This window comes from Apodemus sylvaticus, chromosome 10 (genome assembly GCF_947179515.1).
Source record: "Apodemus sylvaticus chromosome 10, mApoSyl1.1, whole genome shotgun sequence".
NCBI classification, from domain to species: Eukaryota; Metazoa; Chordata; class Mammalia; order Rodentia; family Muridae; genus Apodemus; species Apodemus sylvaticus.
The window spans coordinates 90,930,594-90,949,985 of NC_067481.1; the positions used below are offsets into that span (position 1 = coordinate 90,930,594).

The following is a 19,392-nucleotide window of genomic DNA, read 5'->3' on the forward strand; positions in this document are numbered from 1 at the left end:
TTGGTGCATCCTGATCAAGATGGTCTTTACCAGATGACTAGGTTGTGTTGTCCTGTGTCTTTATAACTGCCCGGAGGGATGTCATGGTGATTCACACCATTAAAATCCTAGATTTCTCTGCAGTAGAAAAAAACCAACAAAAATATCCATGGTTTATATTTGTCTTAACCACTATTTCTTGAAATCATTTGCTCGCAAACCTTCCTTTTATCTATAGAAAACCTTACACCATCCTGCGGGGCATGAATGCCTGTTAAGACCTAGTTTAAAACGTTGGCTCTTTCCTCTTATGATCTAGAGTTGAGGAAAAAAGAGAATGAACTCTAGACATCATATTCAATAAATATGAAGAAAAGGGTCTGACATATTTGACAACATACAAATTTACAATATCTCTGTGCAATAAAAGATATGATAAACGAAGCTAAGCCATAATCTCAGACAACAGAAAGAGCAACAGGAAACTCCTGCAAAACATGTTACTGGAAGAAGACTGAGGTTGATGTGTGGAGAATCCTGCAATCGAGCAAGGAAAAGAATCACTCAAAAGGATGGGAGAAAAGATACAAATGAGCAAGATAGTAAAAACGGATATTTATTAAGTGTAGAGAAGAGGGCTGACAGAGCTAGCAACCAAAGACTTTCAGAATTACAGTAGTGAGTTGTTCATCATAATGATAAAAATTAAAAAGATTGCATACTCTGTGTGAGCAAGGACTTGGGGAAGTGGAGATGCAGTGGAGAGGAATTGCTTGCTGCCTATTTCAAGATCATTTGGTGAGAACTAAAATGTATATGTATATGTATCTTGATGCACTAATTTGTCTTCAAGCAATCTGATCCTCAGGGATCCTTACAGAGTTATGTATGTATTTTCAAATATGAACTGTCTCCTGAATGTGTTTTTTAAACTTAGGAAAATGGAAATAGCCTAGGGTCCATGAGCAAGGTAAGTAAGGTAAAGGGGGCATAGTGTACCCATTGGGCATTGCTGCATGGAGGTCAGAAATTAAGAGAGTGCATTCCAGGGGACGGCATGCTAAGGATCTAGTGGAAAAACTTAACTGCAAAACCAAGTCCAAAGATTACACACATGTCCATGTACATACATGTCTAAGTAGTGTAGAAGAAAACTCACATGACTTTAACAGTGTTTTTTTTCCTGGGCTATAGAGACTAAAGCTGAGATAAAGATGTAGGACTTGAGGGATGCAGTTTTCACCCTTATTTTGTGTGATTTTTCTTTTACCATAAATATGAAGTACTGACATCTAAAAATCATAACCAGGGAGAAAAGGAAGAAGGGGGGGTCACAGGAGTGGCTCAGAGAATAGCTTCCTGAACCTGTACTCTGACTCCACAGTTAAAGACTCTGAAACATGCAGTAGCTTACTGAATCCTGATACAGCTGGGCCTCCTTGTCTTTGAAAAATCCCATAACTCCCACAGGGTCATGATGAAGAAGATAATGGGTGTATACTGTCTGGTATAGTATCTACCCCAGTATAAATTCTCAAAGAAAAGTCAGTCACTATTTAAGAAGCTCATTTATATATGGCTAGGGGTAAGATATTTTTAAACCATTTATTTATTTATTTATTTATTTATTTATTTATTTATTTATTTATTTATTTATTTATTTGTGTGTGTGTGTGTGTGTGTGTGTGCACCCATATGTATGCACCATGGCACAAGCATTGGATGTCAGAGGACAACTTGTGGAAGTGAGTTCCCTCTTCCCTCTATGTAGATCTGGGGTTGGAACTCAGTCAACAGGCACAGTGGTATATCTACCCAACCATTTCTCCCCTTCACAAGATATTCTTGGAGAAAGTAATCTTCACTATGTTTATTCTAGACTGATTGCTCCAGGATAATACATATTACCATCATGGAGAGCATGGAGAAAATAAGGTAGAACCACACACTTCCATTAGACCTTTAGTCATTAGATTCCCTCCATGTGACTTATGGCTCCTGCTGATGTTGTAGTTGCCTGCTGCTAAGCAAACAGTATTCCTTCCAGGGGTTCAGGGAGTAGTTCATACCTCTGGATAAAGAGAGGGAAAAAATCCATCCTACTGTTCAGTTTTCTCAGCCCAGCCACCGGAACAAAAAATTCTGTTTTGTCCATGTACAATGTTTTCTGTTCACTATAGTGACCACAGAGAGAAAATGTAAGTAATCCATTTCAAATCACTCTAGCCACCACCAAACCAATTCAAGTCAGCACCTAGTAGTAATAAAGGTGTCTGTTATTAAGTGCCCCAAATATACTTTATGTCCTGCTTTGATGCCATATGTATGTATGTATGTAGGTATGTATGTATGTATGTATGCATGTATGTATATGATGATATTCTGTCCAAAGCCACCTAGATAAGAAGATGTGGAATCTGAACCCACCCCCAGAGGCAAGGTACTTTCAACATTTTATCTTTTTGACTGTAAGAGTTATGATTTGCCTGTGTGTGATTTGCCTTTGTGTGTGTGTGTGTGTGTGTGTGTGTATGTGTGTATGTGTGTGTATGTGTGTGTGTGTGTGTGTACACATGCCCAAGAGCATTTGTGGAGTCCAGGTATTGACATCAGCTATTTCCTCTTTCATTCTTCACCTTGTTTTTGAGACCAGGTTTAGTCCAGTTAGCTTTCATCATGGACTTGACACACAGAGAGTCATCTGAGAAGGAAAGTCTTAACAAGGAACAGCCAGATTGCATTGACTCATGCACATGTCTGGGGGGGAGGGTTGTCTTGGTTGTTAACTGACATAGGAGGGCCTAGCCTACTGCAGGGAGTACCATTCTGTGGGCAGGTGGTCCTAGTAAGAATGCTAGCTAATCGTAAGTCTAGGTGAGTCAACAACTATCATTCATCCATGGCTTCTGCTTCATGTTCTTGCTTGAGTCCCTACCTTGACCTTCAGTGATACATTGCAACTTATAAGGTGAAATAAACTCTTTAAGTCATTTTTGGTTTGTGCTTTATTGCTAAAACAGAGTGTGCCAATGCTCACCAATAGACTAGATGGAGAAAATCTGGAATCTCTTTGTTTCCATATTCTTGGAACTAGGGCAGGTATGTGCTACCTTTCCTGACTTTTACAAGGTGTTGGGGACCTGAATTCAGGTCCTTAGATTTGTGTAGCAGGTTGTTTACTAGCTAAGCTATCTTCCCAGCTGTGTTTTATTCCCTGGAAGCTTCGACTGATTACAGCAGTGTCTAAGATGCAGGGTTGTTCTCTGACCTGTATCATCCTATCACACTGTCTGCCTCAGCACAGAGGATGTGAAAACCACTCATGTTTGTTACACGTTCCCCGCAGGTGGCGGCTTTGAAATACATCCCGTCAGTTCTTCATGATGTGGAAACAGTCTTTGATGCCAAGTTGCTCAGGTGAGAGCTTGTGATGTTCTCCCCCCCTGCTCCCCTGTCACACCAGGGGTTGCAAAGAAAAGCAGGGGCCTTGTGGGGCTTCCATACAAACTCTCAGCTTCAGGTCAGGGAGAGAACACAGCAGGAATCTTGCTCAGGGGCCTTAGGATGACAGCTTTTGGTTTCAGTGAGCCAGGCTTCGATGATAACCACATGTAATGAAAGCAACATTATCTATCCTGTGAAGATGCTGAGTGTGAGTTGCACATCCAGGTTTGTCTGAGGCAGAACATGCCACAGCGCAGGGCCTATGTGTCTTTTGGTTTAGGTCCCAACATTTGCCTGGTAAATCCCATAGTTGCAAATTGGAAAGAGATCATGGAGGCTGGCTTCCTTTTGCTCTCTTTTTGCAGCCAGTCATGTCATGGATGAACAAATAATTTTAATGAGATCCTGCTGTGGGAATGGGCATCTGAGTCTGGCCCATACCTGTCACTTTCCCTTAAATCCACTGACATTCCCAGATAGCCGAAAAACATGCTTTTTAAAAAAAGCTTTTTACATGGGAACATTCAGATTTTGAAGTATTCCTGCGTGTTCTTCTGTATTACTGTAACAAAGGATTGAAATTGAGGCATTATCATAGGTGCTCTTCTTTAAACTGCGTTCAGGCCCTGGTTGGGGCAGCACCAATAGGTGTTTGTTTGTTTACTTGCTTGTTTTCTGTTTGTTGTGGGTTTTTTGTTTTGTTTTTAATCACTTTTTCCTTCTCCCTTTCTATGCAATGTGCTTACTCTCCATTCATTAGACTTCTGGTGTTGCCCATTCAAGAAAACTGCCTCTGTCTATTGGAAATCAACTCCTCCACCCCCTGCATTCTTCTTGTACCCCATGCCATTATTGCTTCAAACTCCACTGCATCTGTTGCATTTGTATTGATTTGTTTGGTGTTATGTATTGACCTTCATTAGAATGTGCCATGCCAACATCTCACCATGTCTGGCTTCTTACATTCCACTCTTCTCTCCATGTTACCCATTGCATACCTTGTACATGTTTCTTAGGGACAGATCACTATGATGGGCTGATAGAAAGTATAACGGGAGGAGGTGTGCTAAATCTTTACTCAAGAAAGAAAGAGCTCTCTTCTTTCTGACATCTTCCACTGGTTCCAGTCACACAACTTTTCTGTAGCCTTCTGAATAATTCTAGGGACTCCATTTTGATCTCAAGACTTACTATAATGGATTAACAGATTCAAGACATTTTAAGATTTATTTATTTTATGTATGTGAGTATACTGTAGCTGTCTTCAGACACACCATAAGGGGCCATTAGATCCTATTACAGACGGTTGTGAGCCACCATGTGGTTGCTGGGAATTGAACTCAGGACCTATGGAAGAGCAATCAGTGCTCTTAAGCACTGATCCATCTCTCTGGCCACAAGGCATTTTAAAATAAAATGATTTAGTAATGTATCTTAGTAGCTAATTGGCTAAAGTGCCTTTCATAAGATGACACTGTAGTAAAATTGAAACCTGGTTTGCAACGCTTGTATCTTTGCTGTCTTACCTGAAGGACCTTGGGAAAGTTAGTTAACCTTTCTAACCTTACTTTTCCATACTTGTCACACTGATATAGTGTCCTCATGAGTAATCTTAGCACTAAGACCAAAATAGAAGGATCATGGGTTCAAAACCAACCTATACTGCATTAGGAGAGCCTGACTCAACACTCCCTAGTAATAAATAGGTAAAATATAAAGATTGATATACTTTCCCCCAGACATCATAGTGTTAGGTTCATGACAGAGTATGTGTAAAACACATGTCTACTACATAGTGTGTGCTCAGGGTTATTGGTATTATTTTCAGGTTTTCATATCTTAATGCTACTACTATTAAACACTAACACTGGCATGTTAAAGGTGCACCTGGTGCTCTGCAAGGAAGACACAGTGGTCCTAATTCTGTCCCTAGAGCACTAACAGTCCAGGTTGGATCCTCAGTGCCATGAGATAGATGGTTTGGGTCTAACCTCTGCCAACTCCTATTTTTTTTGTCTTCAGCCAGCTCCTGTATGAGTTCTATACCTGCATCCCTCCCGTGAAGCTGCAGAAGCAGAAGGTTCAGTCCATGAATGAGATTGTTCAGAGCAACCTCTTCAAAAAGCAAGGTGAGCATGGGGCCTCCTGCTGGGTGGGTCCCCTCTGAGAAGCTACAGCCAGAGTGCAAACCTGTCAAGCATTATAGTGGCTCTTTGCTGGCAGTGTTCTTCCTCCATAGGTATCAAAAGCAGTGCACAATGTAGGCATTAGAATCTGCATTGATTTTTAAGAAAGCTTAAGCTGTATTCTTCAGTTTTCTTGAGACAGTTTAATGAGTGGAGAGGTTTGGCATCATCTGCTGAGTGCCAGTTTCCCCTGTATCATCTGTTACTGCTGTCTTTTACTTAGAGGGAGGTGGGCAAAGCTTCTTTAAATAGCAAGAACCTTTAGCTGAGCAGTTCTTGAGTGTGTCAGAATAAACTGGAGAGCTTGTTGAAATGCAAATTTCTGGGCCCATCTCAGTGAATCTGATTAAGTAGGAATTAGCAGCATTTTTGAGTGTTTAGAGGAAGTGCAAATTATTCTTGAATAGGTAATGCATCGACACAATGAAATGCAAAGTGTGAAAGGTGCCACATGAAAAGCCCTTCAGACCCTGGACAGTTCCTTCTGGTCCTGGACAATTCCTTCAGACCCTGGACAGTTCCGTTTGGTAGATGGTACTTCAGCTTCCAGCTTCTTGCATTTGTTCCTTGGATGTAAAATAGAATCCACCTGCATGCACACATTCTTTCCTTTACCACATCCCTTAAATGACCAACTCTCACATAACCACCTTTTGCCTTTTTTGTTTAATGATCATTTTGGGAGATCAGGAGAAGATTTGGGCAAGCTTATGGCCAGAGATCCTGTTCCACCATGTTCTCTAGTCGTCACTGTGAAGAGACAGGGACTCCCTGTTTACAGTCAGTGAACCAGGTGGAAGCACTTTCCAAAGAAGACAGTGTGAGGCTTAGATGGTCACATTTCTCCTCCATATTTTCCCCGGCAGCTTTGCATTTTGCGAATCACACTAAACCGATCATGTATTTGCTCAACAAAAATGCTCTGTCTATCTAGAAACTGCATTTCTTTACTCTTTCTGTTAGCAGACAAAAACAAAACGAAGCAAAAGAAAGATATTTCAGAGGTCGGAGGCCAGCATTGTTTTCTGTGCCCTCGGACCAGCCCTTTCTGCTTTTAAATTCCTGTGTTTATACTAGTGTCAGTTCTAAAACCAGAAGCAAACTGTGAAAGAGACAAGAGGCCTTGGGATACAGGGGATCAGCTGTTCTGTTACCCAACTGGAATTTATTCAAAGAGCAAAGCTTGAATATTTATGCAAATTACCTCATAATCACAGAAATATTCAGGAACCACTTTACTGTAAAGACGATTTTCCCCTCAATGCCTGGTTAACATGGTGCCTGCACAACTGCTATCAGAATCACCTGCTTGGAGTTCGGGAAAGATTAGGAGAAAGCTTGTTCATGTTACTTCCTGACATTTAGACAGATGTATGGCTACATAGAGAGGACCAAGACATATATAGCTTATGCCATGAAGAGAGGTGAATCCTCGTAGTTGTGTTTTTAAATGTCATTGGCTTTTCAAAGGGAGACGCCTGTGTTTTCAAAAGCTCCAACTCCATATCCAAATGGGTTGGTTGTCGACACACTGAATGTTTTGAGATATATCTAACCCTACCTGTCCTGGAAGTCCCTAGCAGGACATTGTAGGGTGTTATCCAAATGGGTTGGTTGTCGACACACTGAATGTTTTGAGATATATCTAACCCTTCCTGTCCTGGGAGTCCCTAGCAGGATATTGTAGGGTGTTATTGTGGGGAGAACTTGTATCTAGACTGAGAAGGCAAGGATGGTACCAGCTGCATACAGCCAGCTCTGCACAGGTGGTAGAAAGTGGGCTACTTGGCTCTTCTTCGATGCTCTAAGTCCCATCTCCTGGGCCAAGAGGGGGTCTCTAAGAGTTCACAGACTCACAAGGCAGCCTGCTACCTATCCTGTCTAAGGTTTAGATTCAGTAAAAGTACCTGGATTAATGCCAACTGACAGAAGGCCAGCCCTGGAGTACCACATGCTACAAAAAGAGATACAGAAGTCTTATCGTCAAAAACAAAGTGTCCTTTAGGGCATTCTTTTGGATTCCAGAGTCTGCCTGGGGGGGGGGGGCTTAGTCCTCCCACCTTTGACTTACAAATGAAGACAATGAGTTTTTACACATCCTGGTAATGCATCTCCCAGGATGCACTGGCTAAGTGACCCTCTTAACTAAAGAAGCTAGGAGGGAGGCTTCCCCTCCTAAGCTTCTCATGTCCTCAAGTTCAAAAGGAATCAAGTCGGAATTTGTGAGGACATCCTGGGGTCCACTGCTCTTGGGTGAGCATCTCTCTCTCAACCTCTCCATCAGATGAGTTTGATGTTCTGCCTTTTGAGCTATAACAAAATCCCTGTTATTCACCCTGCGGGGTGTCCTGTGCCTCCGAGGCACGACTTGCTTTGAGATTCACTCATCTAGCTGCCAGATGTGCAAAATTGCCTGGAATCTTATCAATGGCATTAGCTTGGACCTGCAGTCTGGAACATTTGTATCACCGCCTAGTAGAGGAGCTGGAAGACTTGTAAGAGCTCTGCTGAGCTTTTTGACATATCACTTTGTTGTATCCTGTGGAGAAATGTTAATATAGGATGGACAGTGCTGGCTCGTGGGTCACAGTAGACCATAGTTTTTATTCCTGGTTCAGTCTCTTGTCAGCTGTGAGACTATGGGTGATTTTCCTAAATACCTCTGGTCCTCAGTAAGTTTATCTGTAAGTTGGGAATGATAAAAATAGTGCCTATCTCAAAAACTTGTAAGGTAGTGACACGGACAAGGCATTTAATGGACTCAGTGCAGGGTCAGCTGAGCAGGGTTAGAATTGTGGGTGATTTTCCCTCTCAGGCATTATCCCAACTTCTGCCTGGACTTTCAGATTTCTTGCAGTAAGGACATCTTTTTGTGTTCGATACATGCCAAGATCCACAGTTCCCCCAAAGCTCCCTCTTTCTCAAGAAACACAGGACTTAAACACAGTGACTAGAAGCCCTGGATCTCTAAGTTCTCGCCATTTTGGATTTGTATGTCTTTTTTTTCCATTTTAAAAATTGTTTTCCTGGAGTACTTTTGCAAAAAGCTTGCACATAAATGGCCAGGTCTGGTCTGGGCACAGTGTCTGAGGCTCTCTCTCTCTCTCTCTCTCTCTCTCTCTCTCTCTCTCTCTCTCTCTCTCTCTCTCTCTCTCATCATGTAGCCACAAAGTATCAGACAGTTGGCAGCTGTCCTCTCTGGTTTACCACATAGGACTCTGCCCTTCTAAAATATACATCAATTGTACAAAATAATAGGCCATATCTCATACCTGAATATAAGATATTTGGATCATATTCAGATCCCCACTGCCCTCTCTTGTCCCTCAAGCTTCCTTTAAAATACATGCATGAGACCCCTTCACCTTTTTCTATGGAGATCTTTAATTTCTATTAGCCTCAATTTGCCTGATCTATGTGACTGAGCAACTCAATTCTAGTGGACTTCATCTTCTCACCTGTAAAGTAGGACTGCTCTTCCAGGTCCTACCAAGTTGTTATATAGACTAAGTAGCATCATGAGGCTTGTTACCCTGAGCATGGAGAAGGTGGAGTTCCATAGTCATGACCCACTGTGTGTGACTGTAGCAGCAAGTGAATCCCAAGATTCTGATCTGCATCTTCTTCAGCACAAGCCCAGACTTGCCTGGAGTTGGGGAGGGAGAAGAACTGGTCAGATGCACGTGGACAGCTTGCAAGGGTCTATGGGAAAGCCAGCCCTCAGCACCTGTGGAGCGGCTCTGTCCATGCAGCACTAACCTCTTAGGCAGGCTATTATTCAGTCTGAGGTCAATCGCATGCCCCACCTGGTCAGCATAAGCTGCCTGAGTGTCACGCTGCTCACTTCTCCAGAACAGAAGGGATCGGGAGGGAACAGATGGGCCAGAGACTGGAAACTCTTCTACTGTCTCGCTTCAGCCTTTGGGTCTTTTCATCAGGAGCTTCCTGCAGAGGCAGAAGGGAGAACACAAGATGCCTGGTTGTCCATTGTGGAACAACTGCCTTTGAGTCCTATCCCTGTCCTTTGCCAAGTGTCTAGGTCCACCATGCTCTCAAATAACAATGCACCCTGGCCAGGGGACTGTTGGGAATACAGGGAAGAAGCAAGAGGATTTATGCCCAACACCATAGGCACTTTCTAACCATTGCATGTGCGCACATACACACACACACACACACACACACACACACACACAGAGAGAGAGAGAGAGAGAGAGAGAGAGAGAGAGAGAGAGAGAGCTTTGGCAGAGCAGAAGGGCTCTTACTTGGCTTCTTACAACTTTCTTGTTGAATATCAGAACAGCTCTGAGCCTCCAGTTTCATTTTGGAAGAAATATGGCTGTGATATCACTGAGCGTAAAGGGGCCTTGATCTAGAATGCCCTTGTCTCTGGGTTCTGGCTGGACTGCTAACTTGTTGTGTTGCTTTAAATGATCAGTCTCACTGAGTTTCAATTCCTCTGGTAACAAAACTACATAAGCGTATATAAAACAATGAGCAAGAAGCCCAAGGTAGGCTGGATTGGTATTTAAAAAAGTATCTGCTGTGTCTGCTGTATGATTGTAATAACCCTAGCATAATAACAGCATCCTGTGGGAGAGTCATATCAGTTAAATGCCAGCCATGGAAGTTGGAGAGACTTCCACCAGCCAAGAGTGCTTACTGCTTTTCCAGAGGAACCCAGTTTTGTTTTGTGTCACCCATACCAGATGACTCATCGCCACCTATGACCGCAGTGTTAGGGAATGCCATGGTTTCTGGCCTTCACACATAGTGCACATAAATCCATATCCACACACACACACACACACACACACATTAAAAACCTTTTTTTAAGAGCCAGTCCCCTGTCAAGCATTGTTTAGAACAGGAATATCTATCCTATTCTCATGTGTTATCATCTTTGTCTTACATTTGGAATATCTGAAGCCTAGAAGGTTAGGACATTTCCATGACAATGAGACCAAAGGATACATAATATATTGGGTTTTTTTAGGGTATTGAGCTATGTGGTTCTGGGATGACAAATCTCTCCCCAAATCCCAGTGGGTGGAGCACTGTGAAGGTGTATCTCTCTGATAAAGGTCATAGGTTTTTTTTTTTTCTGTCCCCTTGGAAGTTGACTCAGTTGGTACCTGATGCCTCACAGCAGGAAGATGGCAGAGGACAGAGCATAGTGATACTTATCTGTCTCAGACTGTGGTGATATCTGCCCATTCTACCAATAATCTTCTAGGTAGAGTCACACTGCCTACCTCATTGGAGGAGACCAGGGATGGGAAGGGCACTCAAGGGGCCTTTTTTGAGACCATCCCTGGCTCTTGCTGCTACTAAGTTTTAGATCTGGATTCAGAACATGGATTTTTAAAGTCATCTAAAGATCAAAATCCATCTTTTTTCTCCTACTTTATCATGTTTTGTTTTAGTAGTCTGTATTACAAGTGCTTTCTTTCTCACTTGAAACCACGTCTTCCCAATCCCCCTGAGGGAGTTTGATCTCTTCCATTGTCCCTAGCCACCCTTGTTCAGAATGATGAGAGATGTGGGCAGGGGCCTTGTAGGAGTGAAGCTTGCATCTCACCAGACAGTTTCAGTAGGATGCTGAGATCAGGCTTGGTTGAGAGGAAAGTGTGTGCTTGTGTGTGTGTGTCTAGAACAGGCTCTAGCGTTAAGGCCAGCCTCCTTTTCCATCTGCTTTACACACATTTTTTGCACACTTTAACTCTTTGTGTACTGCCTAGAGTTCTTCAGCCTTCCCATTCTCTCCTGTCGTGACAGGTAAACTCTGTTGTGGCAATTATTAAAAAGACTATCAATATCCCTCTTACACCGGGCACCAATAGGCCACATGGCACCAAGAGTGATCTCATCATGGTAGACTCTCTGTCTCAGTGGTTCCTGAAACATCTCCACCCAACTCGCTAAGTGCCCACTGGCAGTCACTACCACGCCAGCCCCATTCTTCAAAACACCCACAGCCTTTGTGGTGCACATCATGCAAACCCACACTTTGACCCTGTACCTTTCTCTCTGGAACCCAGTTGAGTCGCTGCAAGAAAGAAACACCACACAAACTTAGTTCAGAAACAATGGTAACTCAGTCTCTGGGTGCAACAACTTGAATCCTATTCTTGTAAGCCATATTAAATCTAATTCCTCTGGTGGCGAATTCTGGCAGATCTGCCATGAAACCAGGAGACACTAGCAGCTACATCTTGCTCTTTCCTTACCCTCATCAAAAGCCCCTAACTCTCTCCTGCTTCCTCTCTCCTTCCCTCTGTCCAACCCGGAAGTCCCGCTTACTCCTCAGTGATAGATCCCTTCATTCACCCAGGGAGGTTTACAAGAACCTCCTACAAGTCATCTGAGTAGGTGACTTGTAGTCCCTCCTGGGAGAGCTGAATTAACATCAAAATACAGGCAGCATAAAGCCTTGCACAACAAAACATCCTATCTCTAGCAAGTCCCTCTCCCCACCCTTGGCTCATACAATTCAGTTTGGTCCCATTCAACACTTTCCCTATCCTATAGGTCAGGTGTAGGACTGTGCTGGGGGACAAGAATCAGAACTCTGCACAAGGTGTCCCCATGGCCCACGTGCATAGAAGATGAAACCACTTGCTTTAACTTCTGTGGTCCTGTGCTTTATGGTTCCAGGTTTAGCAAAGTAATCTGCCCCATCTCTTCCAAATGATATCTGAACCATGCACAGGTACTCATTTAGGACAGAGAAGAAAGACTGCCTTTGGCCTATCCTTTAAAAATTATTTATAACAGCTTTCCCTGAGGATTTTGCCTAAGAGGGGATTTTAGATACTCATTTCTGTGGCTTCAGGTCTTCATACCAGATGAAAGAGCAGCTGGTCTGTCCCTCTGTCATGTTCCCTTCCTTAGCTCTTTCCCTGGGGCTATAAAAGGGAACTGGAATTGAGGGGAGATGCAGCAGTAGAAAGTTTAATATGTTCGGAAGTACAACCTGGGTTCACAAAGAGAGCAAAACAACGTGTCTGTTCTCTGAGATTCCTTAAAGCTTCAATACCTCTAAGATCCTGTCTAAATAGTAGCATCCTGGACCCTACACCAAACATGTGGGTCCTAAAAGTCTAGGGAGGGATTTGAAGGTATGCACCATGTCAGTCCTTACAGCGATTCTTTTAAAGGGGCAGGGCCCCTCTCCAGGGTGAAGCACAGCTCCTAGAGCCTGAGAAGGGGGAAGGAAGAGGCAGAGAGAATCAGCTCCCACCAAGCAGAGCTCGCCTCACTCAGGGCACCCAGGCTCACCTTTCAGCCTTCTTCACACAGCTCTCTGCTGATGAAATGAAGTCCCAAAGGAAAAGGATCTGTTTATCTCATTATGTGCACTGTCTGCTTAGGGGCTAATGACACCAGCTCTTGAATGTCTGTTTGGACTTTGCAGAAGAAAAACACACCATGGTTCAATGACGGCTACTATGCCAAAAACAACAACACTAACAAAACAAACAAATACGCAACAATAACAACAAAACAAAAACAAGAAAGAAAGAGAAAGACAAATACAAGGGAAGAAAGCACCTCAGTTGTATCCAACTGGAGTAGTGGTGCTTGATTCCTGATATATCTCATTATCACATCATTGGTTATCACAGGTTTGCTTTTATTGATCTACATTGCCATGGCCTGCACAGCTTAGAGATGGAACCAGCTGGTGTGATGTGAGGTGATAACAGGACAGATACACTAACACATGTACAGAAAAGCTGGAGTCTATCGCTGCACTAGCAGCCCAGAAACTCAGTGCATATATTATATACATCAGAATCAAGTGGTGGGCTTGTTATATATAGCTCGTGGAGGAGAGCAGGTTGGATGATCAGGGTGGGAGGTCTCTGTAGGTGAGCAGCCTCTGGTCATAAGTTTCGGTGCGTGTTTTCTACACATAATGTCAAACAGCTGCAGATGAATCAGGACAAGGCTTTGGCAATTTCTTTTGAGCCTGATGCAGAGAAAGTGTTGTCATTTTTTTGTGGGTCTGAAGCATTGGGTCCTGGATGTGACTGTGTTCATATCAGCAACACATATTTACACAGGACTCCATCCACTGCCCACACAAGGGACTCAGTTTGTTAACACTAAGAATACAATTAACAGCTGTCTGTAGTGATGATTTTGGAACTTTTTGTTTCTTTAAAAACAATACAGAGATGTTATAAGAATGTGTTTTCATTTTAATCCCAGGTGTGATGCTATCCGGCTGCTTCAGACCAACCTTAGCAGATAACTGCGATTTGCCTCATGCTCTAGCTGAGGCAAGGTTTTGCCAGCTGCAGATAGCTTCTATGATTGTGTGATGTTTGGAATTCTGGGAACTTTTCAAGGGTATATAAATGCTAGAACCCCTGAGAGGTGGGGCTGGTGGCTGGCGGCTGTTCCAGGGGCAAGGGGGTAGTTGTTGTGGTTGTTGTGCTCAAAGCAGACAAAGAAATTAGCTCTATCTCTATTTCTTTCTCTACTCTTTACTCTTCTTTATCTCTAGTGATAGAGAGTGAAACCTGACTAGGTGGTGGTGGTGGATAAAGGGTGGGAGAAAAATAACCATCAAAATAGGCAAGACTAGCAACATTTATCCATTTCCACTTCTAGCAAAAACTAGAAAGTTAACAGTTGCTTAGGTGTAATTGCCACCCTCCTCTTCCTATTGAGCAGCAGGGTTCTGCAATCCATACACCATCTTGCTACTCTCCTTCTTAAGCAATACTAGTGAGCCTGTATATATTCTGAGTGTTGTAGTTATACAAACTTTTGAACTTTTGGTAATTGGGAAGTTTTTCTTCTATTTAAGACTTTCCTAAGATCCATACATTTCATAGGCTGCTAGAGTTCATTGTTTTGGTGTCTGAGAAGATTTGTGGTGTGAGGAAATTAACTAGTCGATTCCTACATTCCATTTTAAGCATTTGATTTTAAACATTGCCATTTTTTTCCCTTGTAAACTTTGTTGATGTGGATAGTCTTACTCAGCTGTTTCATAAATACTGAGAAATTTCTTTGAGGGTTATAAGTACAGGAAGGTTTGCTTGTTTTAGGGGATCTGAACATTTCAAGTTAGTGGATAATGCCAAACTATTTGCCAAAGGTGACTGTACCAATGTTTGCTCCTACCAGACACCCAGGAGACACCCCATGGATCATTATGCTCTTCTGAACACAGTATTAGCCCATTTCTTTTTGCCAATAAAATGGTCTTAAGCTAGGTCCTCATTCTCTCAGTGTATGTTCTCCTGATCACCCGTGGTGTAGCCTTCTTTCCCAGTGTTTCTTTACTACATGTAAATTGTATGCCTGTTTACAAATTGTATCCATTTTATTATTTGTTTAATTGTTGCACAATTAGTTATTTGTCTTTATGCTGTGATCCGATACCTAACAAGAAACAACTTAAGTGAGGGAGAGTTTATTTTGGCTTACAGTTTTGGTGGCCACTGTCCATCATGGTGGGGAAAGCGTGGTGGTAGGAGGGGGAGGTGTGGTTCTTTAGATTTTGTCTGCAGTCAGGAGGCAGAAAGCAGATTGCAAGTGGGGCTGAATCGTAAAAACCTGGTCACCCACATCCTTCAGCAAGACCCTACCTCAAAAAGTTTCTACCATCTTCCAAAATAGGACCACCAGCTGGGGATCAAGAGTTCAACTACATGAATCCATCGGGGAGAGTTTCATATTCAAAGATTTGTATTTCTCTTCCTGATCCCTGTATATATTATATATTCTTCATACTCTTACTTTGCTGACACAAATATTCTATTTCTAACTATTCTTTTCATTTTAAGATACAGTTTTGGGAAGAGAAATTATTACTTCATCAATCATTTTAATAGCCAAATCTCTTTATTTCATGCTTCAGAAATCTTTCTCAATTACAAAGTCAAAATATATTTGTATACATTTTATTAAGAGTTTTATAGTTTTATTTATGAAATGTAGATTCTTAACCTGTCTACAAGTTTATACCTTGGGTCTGATTTCACAAACACAAATCTGGTATTTTTTTCTTCTTGCTCATCCATATTTCCCAATTTCTCCTCTTTCCATCCCAAGGTAATTTTAGGTTTTGGGTCCATTGTTCTACTTGGAGGCTCAGAGCAGGATTTCCCACAGCTTGGACTTAATCCCTCCTCCACAGTGTGCTAGCTCTCCAGGTCCTCAGCACTGTGATTGAGCAGTAAAGGGTCAGAAAGGTCAGGAAGAAGGGGTAGTCTCTTCCCACCAGGGCATCTCCACATTAGGCTCTGGAGTGATATGAGCACTATGGGAATTATGTACCAAGACATAACACTTAACCTTCTGCAGGCTTAGACTTGCTCATTTATGAGAGAAATAATTTTCCTTATGCCAAAAACTTGCTAGAGCCCATAGGGTCATAGAGTTTCCTAACACATCTCACAAAACAACATTGAACTGGGAATAGGGAAGCCTCTGTTGTGATAGCAACAATTTCATCAGCATCAGCAGCTGTGGTTTACTGAGTGCTTACTATGCATCAGACACTGCGTCATGTGTGTTAGCTCACTCCAGAAGCTCTTGTGTGAGCTTCCGAAAACCACACAACCCATTAAATAATGACGAGCTTCGACAGAATCTTCTAGAAAGACCGCAACAATGAAAATCTATCTAAAATATAAGGGCAAGGAATGGGGACCATTTCACTGAAGCTGCTACCGATGAAGAGAGATTGCCTCTAGTTCCCGTAGCTCGTCATCTCGGGACCCGGGAAATGTTCAAAGGATTCAAGCATTAGAGCAAATTTTGTTTCTTTAAGAAAGTGTCCTTGAATTTTGAGGATTTAAGCTTCTCATCAGAACATTTAGAGGCATCAAAGATCTTCAAATAGGGAGGCCATTTTGCCGGTCTGCACTGCTGTGCTACAGAGCCGCATCCGGCTCCCTCTGCAGATCTGAGAACTCCCCCTCCCATCTCTTCTTCCCATTTGTGACTGATTGCAGAGAGTCTTGGGGAGAAGCCTTCAGATCCAGAATCAGAGAGGAGAGTGGTTTAATAAGCTGTAGAACAAATCTAGGAGACATTTATAAAAGTGTCTTTTGTGGGGGAAAGGCGAGTGCTGAGGTTCAAAAAAAAAAACATATTGGAGTTAAATCAAAGAAAAAAAGTTCCTCTTGAACTTACAAAAAAATACTTAAAATGGCATGTCCTAATGGCACTGTGAGGCTCGATTAACTTAGAGAAGAAAATATCCTAGGTCGTTTAATGGCAGTCCATCCCACCGTTACCCATAATTCTTTTCAAATGTTGAAGTGATTCTGCTAGGGGAAGTACACATGATGTGGGTGTTCACATACGCACTCGATGATGTGGGTGTTCATATACGGACTCGTGAGGTTTTACGTTTACCCCCAACATCCTGGTTTTAGTTTCACTGTGATGCTGTTGTCACGACCTGTTTGGATTATAGTGAGGCAGGGTTCGGAACGTTCTGAGGCTTTTAGGTTGACTGATAATGTTTGATTTTGCTATTTTTATCCCTGATATTTTCTTAAATAGAAGATTCCTTAAGATTACAGTATGATGGAATTGAAATCTAGCTACTGATTCATTTCTGTTGAAGCAATATTTATTTAAAGTTAAAAAGTTTTATATGAGGAACAGGCAAACATACTAGGAACACCGCACAGATACTTCTATGGCTACCACTTATTTGACTATTATTTTGTGGCGTGCTCTACACAGAGCTCTCCCCTCACGATCTCCTCTCATGACCTCCTCGCCCCACACAGTGTGGGTCTTACTCCCATTGTACAGGTGCAGAAATGGTAAGTTAGAGACCTTGCCGACAGCTACATGTCGGGGAGGCAGGGCCCGCCTTCCTGTTGGAATCTGCCTGGTTTCTGGAACATCTTCTAAACCTCCGTGCTTTACGGCATGTGGACAAAGAGTTTTGGTCCCAGGAAGCTTAAAATGCAGGAGAAAAGATGTACCCCAAAGTCGCTAAACTTGTGCCTGCCTGGCTCAGGCAAGCAGTACAAATGAGGAAGAGGGTGGGATCTTGTCCAGCTCATCAAATAGATGCTTTCAAGCTCCCGATGTCTTAACAACACAATTTCTACCCGCCTATTCAACTGGCGGGAAGTTTTTGGCACAAGGAAATATAGTTTATTGTTGTTGTTGTTGTTGTTGCTGCTGCTGCTGTTGTTCACATTTTCCTTTAAAACAGTACCTTTTGGCCTTCCTTTGATCCTTCCTTGTGTGTCACAAAGGTCAGTATAATAGTTTGCTAAGGGAACAAGAGTGGAAATGCTTGGTGATGCTTAGCTAGAGGAGAGCGATAGGGAGAGGTGAGGACTGGGGTGAGGAGGGCAAAGCCAGTTAGCTCCAGCTTCTTGTTGCCTTTTCTGACACATTTTTAGAGAGTAGTTCCATGGGAGTTTTTGTTGAAATCGGCTAGTTTACTTTTAAATGCTACAGACTGAGTAAGACCACATGCAGATTCCGGACATCGGCTGCCTCTGTAATTCATGGTTTATAAGGCTTTGATAAATGTGTAGAATTTTTCATAAATGCATTATGCATTCGTTTTGAATGTAATTTTATAAAAGATGTTTATCCTATGAAAATGGCTATCAGCAGAATTCAGTGAGAACAGGGTTTCTCAATGTTGGGGATAGGTTTACTGAGAAGGCAGAATGCTACCTGGACCCCAGGAGCCAGGAGGAGTGGGATGGGGGTGCTATCTGGTCAACCGTCTGGGAGGACCCTGGAGGGTCAGAGGTGCAGACAGACTCATCTCAAACCTCAGGAGAGTTCAGCATTCATTCTTGCTTGACAAAGGCCCTTAAGACTGGGCCTCACATCACCGACATCCATGTTGTAAGATGTATGAGGCTCTGTCAGCCATCTCTGGAGATGTTCTGAGCTGAAAAAATGACAATAGAAAGCCGTGTTGTTACCTGAACATTGTGATATTAATATAGAATGCTTGGAGATGTATCAATGTATCTATGATAACATTCTTTGTAACTCACTCCTGTTTTATTTATCTTGTATATTTTGTGTAACCAGGGCATAGTTTGACCAGGTTCGTCATCTGCTGGAAGCTACTGGGAATGTGTTCCTATTTTGTTTTCAGGGACTTCATATCAGTGACCCGTAACTAATACTAGATTTTTGTCATTGATAGGCACATAAAATCATTCTATCTTAAGCTATAAACTTACTAGCATGCCTGCCTTTCATAGACAAATCATCATACTCTTTGCTCATTGGTCTTAAAGTTGGTCATGAATGCTACCCAAATTTTTCAGGGCTGTCTAGGAGTTTGATTCTTCTTTATTCAACCTCATTAGAAACACACACACACACACACACACACACACACACACACACACACACACACCTCACACCTGTTCACACAGCTGTGTGTTTGTGCATGTGTGTACAGTGTACACACCTTCACACAAGCTTTTCTCTTCTCCTTCTCTCCATGATAAACTCAGCACAAAGCAAATTGAGGTTTTATTGAGCTGGAACTGGAGAGATCCAACCTGGAAGGTACTGGGCACTGAGGGCCCCCAGTAGTACTGCACAGCCAAAGGAGGTTTGCTGTGTGACACCAGCCAGGCTGGAAGGATGGCTAAGTAGAACCAGACAACAGAGCAAAAAGGGAAGCCAATTACCCAAAGGCAAATGAGACTCTAATTACAGCTTCAGCTGAAGAGGAGAAATTATTGAAGGAGAGGCTTCCCATTCTCTGGTTAGGTATAGCCCAAGATAGTTGTTCAGAGCAAAGCCCTTT

The 19,392-nt window shown here is 42.5% G+C and overlaps 1 protein-coding gene across 1 annotated transcript in view; it reads left to right on the top strand.

Moving 5' to 3' along the window:
- Positions 1 to 19,392, top strand: part of Dock2 (dedicator of cytokinesis 2) — a 411,802-nt gene that overhangs the window by 127,911 nt on the left and 264,499 nt on the right. The window contains exons 24-25 of the mRNA XM_052194849.1: positions 3,326 to 3,396; positions 5,446 to 5,552. Of these exons, the coding sequence (XP_052050809.1) occupies positions 3,326 to 3,396; positions 5,446 to 5,552 (178 nt within the window). The remainder of the gene's footprint in view (positions 1 to 3,325; positions 3,397 to 5,445; positions 5,553 to 19,392) is intronic.